The sequence below is a fragment of the Protobothrops mucrosquamatus genome, unplaced genomic scaffold (assembly GCF_001527695.2).
Source record: "Protobothrops mucrosquamatus isolate PMUCROS unplaced genomic scaffold, P.Mucros_1.0 scaffold26, whole genome shotgun sequence".
In the NCBI taxonomy this organism is placed as follows: Eukaryota; Metazoa; Chordata; class Lepidosauria; order Squamata; family Viperidae; genus Protobothrops; species Protobothrops mucrosquamatus.
Window position 1 is genome coordinate 251748 of NW_015386411.1, and position 1108 is coordinate 252855.

General features: G+C 35.7%; 1 protein-coding gene across 1 annotated transcript in view; it reads right to left on the bottom strand.

The window, feature by feature from the left end:
- Nucleotides 1-1108, bottom strand: part of CEP290 (centrosomal protein 290) — a gene marked incomplete in the record, with an annotated part of 54865 nt that overhangs the window by 12561 nt on the left and 41196 nt on the right. Inside the window, 1 exon segment of the mRNA XM_015810965.1 lies at nucleotides 453-608. Within this exon segment, the coding sequence (XP_015666451.1) occupies nucleotides 453-608 (156 nt within the window).

Below are 1108 nucleotides of genomic sequence, written 5' to 3' on the forward strand. Positions count from 1 at the left end.
AAGTGGTATGACTGGTTGGAGAGTAGAAATAAGAGAGAATAAATGTGCAAAGGTTAAAAGTGGAAAATGTGTGTATAATAATGTATGAAGGAAGAAAAATGCAAATAAGAAATAATGGGGCAACAAGGACAAATATTCTAAAGAAGAATAAGGGGGGGAAATGTAAATAATAGAAGATTACTGTTACGAAATCGCTGTAAAAAAGGGAGGAATATATACTGTGTGTGTATGTGTGTTATGTTTTGTTTTGTTGGTTTAAAAAATAAAAATATATATTTAAAAAAAATAAAAACAACAACAACAACAACATGCACAATCTCTTAGCATCAGCAAACGGAAGTGTCAGGATTGTGGTCATTGAGCAAAGCAGTTACATGGGCAGTCACATGACATCTTGCTTAACAACCGCTCCATTCAATGTCTAAGATGATAAAACTGATTTTTTTTCTTACTTCAGGTGAACAATCTCATTTTCCAGATCCATATTTCGTTTATGAAGCTCTTCCAACTCTCGCTCTGATTCAGATGCTCTGACTCCTATTACATGATCAACAGTAACACTGCAGCTTTTGAGTTTCTTTTGCAAAGCGCTTTTTTCTTTTTCACCCCTGAAATATGTATTTTTATTAATGCAGTAGTATACTTGCTTTCATGTGGATCAAGTATGTAAAATTAAATGTTCTTAATATATATTTGATATACTGTACAGTATATCCCATTAAAACAAACCCTTGACAAGTTTATTTCCTCTTGCAACTTTATCCATTTTCATTTTTTTAATGAAAAACACTGTTTATAAAAGTATCTCCAATGTTTAAAATAGTCCCAATTAAGTTTTTTCCTTAGCAATGGAGTTGCTTAAAATGCCGCCTATGCGGGAGGGGGGTGGGAAAAAAATCCTCCTCCTTCCCCCCCCCCCAAGCTTCCAGCTTTTCATTAAAGATAGGTACTTCCACCAAAAGTCCCGTTTCAACAAAGAGCAGAGAAGAATCTCACCGGACTGGCTGCTTGCTGTCAAAATCAGCTGTTTTCTGTTCCTGACGATTGGCTGTTAATGGTGACTCACATAAATGCGATCCACCTTTCTTCTGCTGGTTCCAGGGGCTGC